The following is a 2,581-nucleotide window of genomic DNA, read 5'->3' as shown; positions in this document are numbered from 1 at the left end:
TTAGAGAAGTACTTGTTCAAAATCTGGACGAGTCGTTGTCAAATAGTGCTCATCCTCCTCATCCCAAACGTATATGTACCTTAGCGAAGTTATATTATCAAACACAAAACTCAAATCTTCTTCCTTGCTAAACTCGGACTTCTCTATTGTCAACAAGCGTAATTTTGGGCACCCTTTTGATAATATCTCAAGTCCGGTTAATTCTGAGAAGTTAAGAGAGAGACATCTTAACTCATGACCATATTCGCCGATATATCCCATACCCACAAGGGTCAAACGTCTGTGATCAAGGTTGATCCTTAGGTTTTCAAGTTTGGTGCAACCAATTAGCAGAGCTCGGATCCCTTCCGCTGGAATATGATCAGTTCTATTATTCTTGTCGAGAGAAATCATTTTGAAGCTTCTTAGGTTCTTTGAATGAGCACCTAAACACACCAGTGCCTTTTCTGAGATATCTTGGAGTCTGATTTGTATTTCTTCCAGCTGAAGGCATCCTTGTGCCAGTGTAATCAGACCCTTGTCTGACACATACTTTCCATAAATCTTAATTGTTCGCAAATTCTTGCAGATCTGGGCAATAAGTTTAAATCCGTTATTCCCATAAACACTACTAACATGCAGAAATTCTAAATTAGGACACCTTTCAAGCAAAAAGCATTGGTCATCTTGTTTTACATGATAAAGTTCTAGTTCTATTAGTTGATGCGCAAAGGGGAGGACGAGTCCAAGTTCATCTTTCAAAGTGCGGCCTTTAAACAACATATACTTCATATTTGGAGGATATTTGAAACCAGCATAGTCTTCCTTTTTGGCTCTCTTGTTACAACCATTGAAATCTTCTAACATAACAGCCGAGTTAAAGAAATTTTTAAGATCCACAGTACTAAATTTGCAGGTTATGTTCACACATTTCAAAGATTGACTGCAATTCTTTGCAAGAAGTGTCAGATCATTCACATCAAATTTAATAGACCGGTATATAAAAAACAACTTCTCTATACAGGTATTATGCAAAGCCAGCTCGTGCAACCATTCTGCGTCTTTAATAAAAATCTGATTATTTTGTATACAAAAAGTTGTCAGATTAATGCAATGGTGACATATATGCTTTAATCCATTCGTGGAAAACTTATCACATTCATAAATCAACAATGTCCTAAGTTGTTGACCACGAGTTTTGGCCAAAAGCTCCAGATTCTCATCCCCAACTTGCACATAACTGAGGTCAAGACCCTCCAGGTAATCAAAGGAAGTAACGATTTCTTTAATCCAAACAGTGACGTCTAAACGCGGTTCATGTAAAGCACGAAAGTACTTTAATCCCTTTAGCTTTAGGCGCTTGATAAAAGGGAAGCATTTGGACAAACGAGAGGAGAGTGTGGTGGCGTAAAACAGTTGGACGGTAAGTTGTTCACAGGTCAGAGAATCAAGGTCATACCATTCACGACAAACTAATGAAAACGAATTCCGGTCAACACCATCGTGTACGTAACGTATAACACAACTAAACACAGTGTGGTGGTCCATACATCTCGTTCTTTCTTTCTTTCTTTTTAACGCCATTAATTAATTAATTGTAACTCAAACTATAACAATTCTAATAAAGGTAAAAAGAGCTAGTACGTGAGGAAATTTAATCAAGGGAAAATCGACCGAGACTTACTTGTGGAACTATATGATTTTGATTGAAATTTTTATGATAAAACTCTGTAGGTACGTAGCGAGGAATTGAGTATGGCTGGATGGGTGGGTGTGGGTTTGGTAAAAATAAAAATACTAGGTTTGTATGTCGCTCTTCTTTTCATGCTATTTGTATCAATAACTTAGTTATGGGCTGACAGACAAAAGCCCAAAAAACGTGAACTGAACCTAGCAAGACCAGACCAGAAAAAGGGGTGTATTCCATCGGTTTGGCTCTAGATTTCCTAATAAACCTGGTTTTGATTTCATCCTGGGTTCTAAACTTCTTCGCTAGTTAGTTAATAACATATGGTATAAAATACATTGTGTTTACGTGGTTTAACAAATTATATTGGTTGTTACATCGATCGAGATGATAATGGGTAATTTTCAACCTATATATGATCTTATCTATCTCACTTGTAATATTTTGAACAGGCGAGCGCTTGAGTCCATGGGTGGCTGTTGGATGCTTTACAATGGGTGTCTCCATCATATTTTTCTGAGTGATATCACCCAAATGTTACGTATCAACAGTGGTTTCTTCATAGGTTGCTATATGTTTGGTAGATTATCACCGCAAAACTAGCTGTTGATAGAAAATATGTGTCTCTTATACTTTCTTTGTTTGTGTATTTATGTACCATGTATGTTCGGAGGACACATGAAACATCTGTTTATCCAAGCATATCTACGATTTGTCTAAAGGCGAAACATCTTGGTTGATGGCAAAATTGGTCCACTTGGGGGACCAAACCACTTTAAACTTCTAGAACAATTGAGGGACCAAAGAAGTCTCAGATCGCTCCATTAGCTTTCATTATCCAGTGGAGACAACGAGATAGCCCATTTACAAGGTCATGTCTCGTCTTGTTTTTGGTAGTTGGTGTAAATCATGGAA

At 37.5% G+C, this 2,581-nt stretch overlaps 1 protein-coding gene across 1 annotated transcript; it reads right to left on the bottom strand.

Annotated features, from left to right (window-relative positions):
* Nucleotides 1–1,563, bottom strand: LOC122609510 (coronatine-insensitive protein 1-like). Its single transcript, XM_043782549.1, has one exon. It carries the CDS (start codon nucleotides 1,561–1,563, stop codon nucleotides 1–3), a length of 1,563 nt encoding a protein of 520 aa, XP_043638484.1.
* Between the last annotated feature and the right edge of the window lie 1,018 nt (nucleotides 1,564–2,581).

Source organism: Erigeron canadensis, chromosome 7 (assembly GCF_010389155.1).
Source record: "Erigeron canadensis isolate Cc75 chromosome 7, C_canadensis_v1, whole genome shotgun sequence".
Taxonomy (NCBI): Eukaryota; Viridiplantae; Streptophyta; class Magnoliopsida; order Asterales; family Asteraceae; genus Erigeron; species Erigeron canadensis.
Note: the sequence above shows the minus strand (reverse complement) of the source record. Positions and strands in the feature narration are given on the sequence as shown.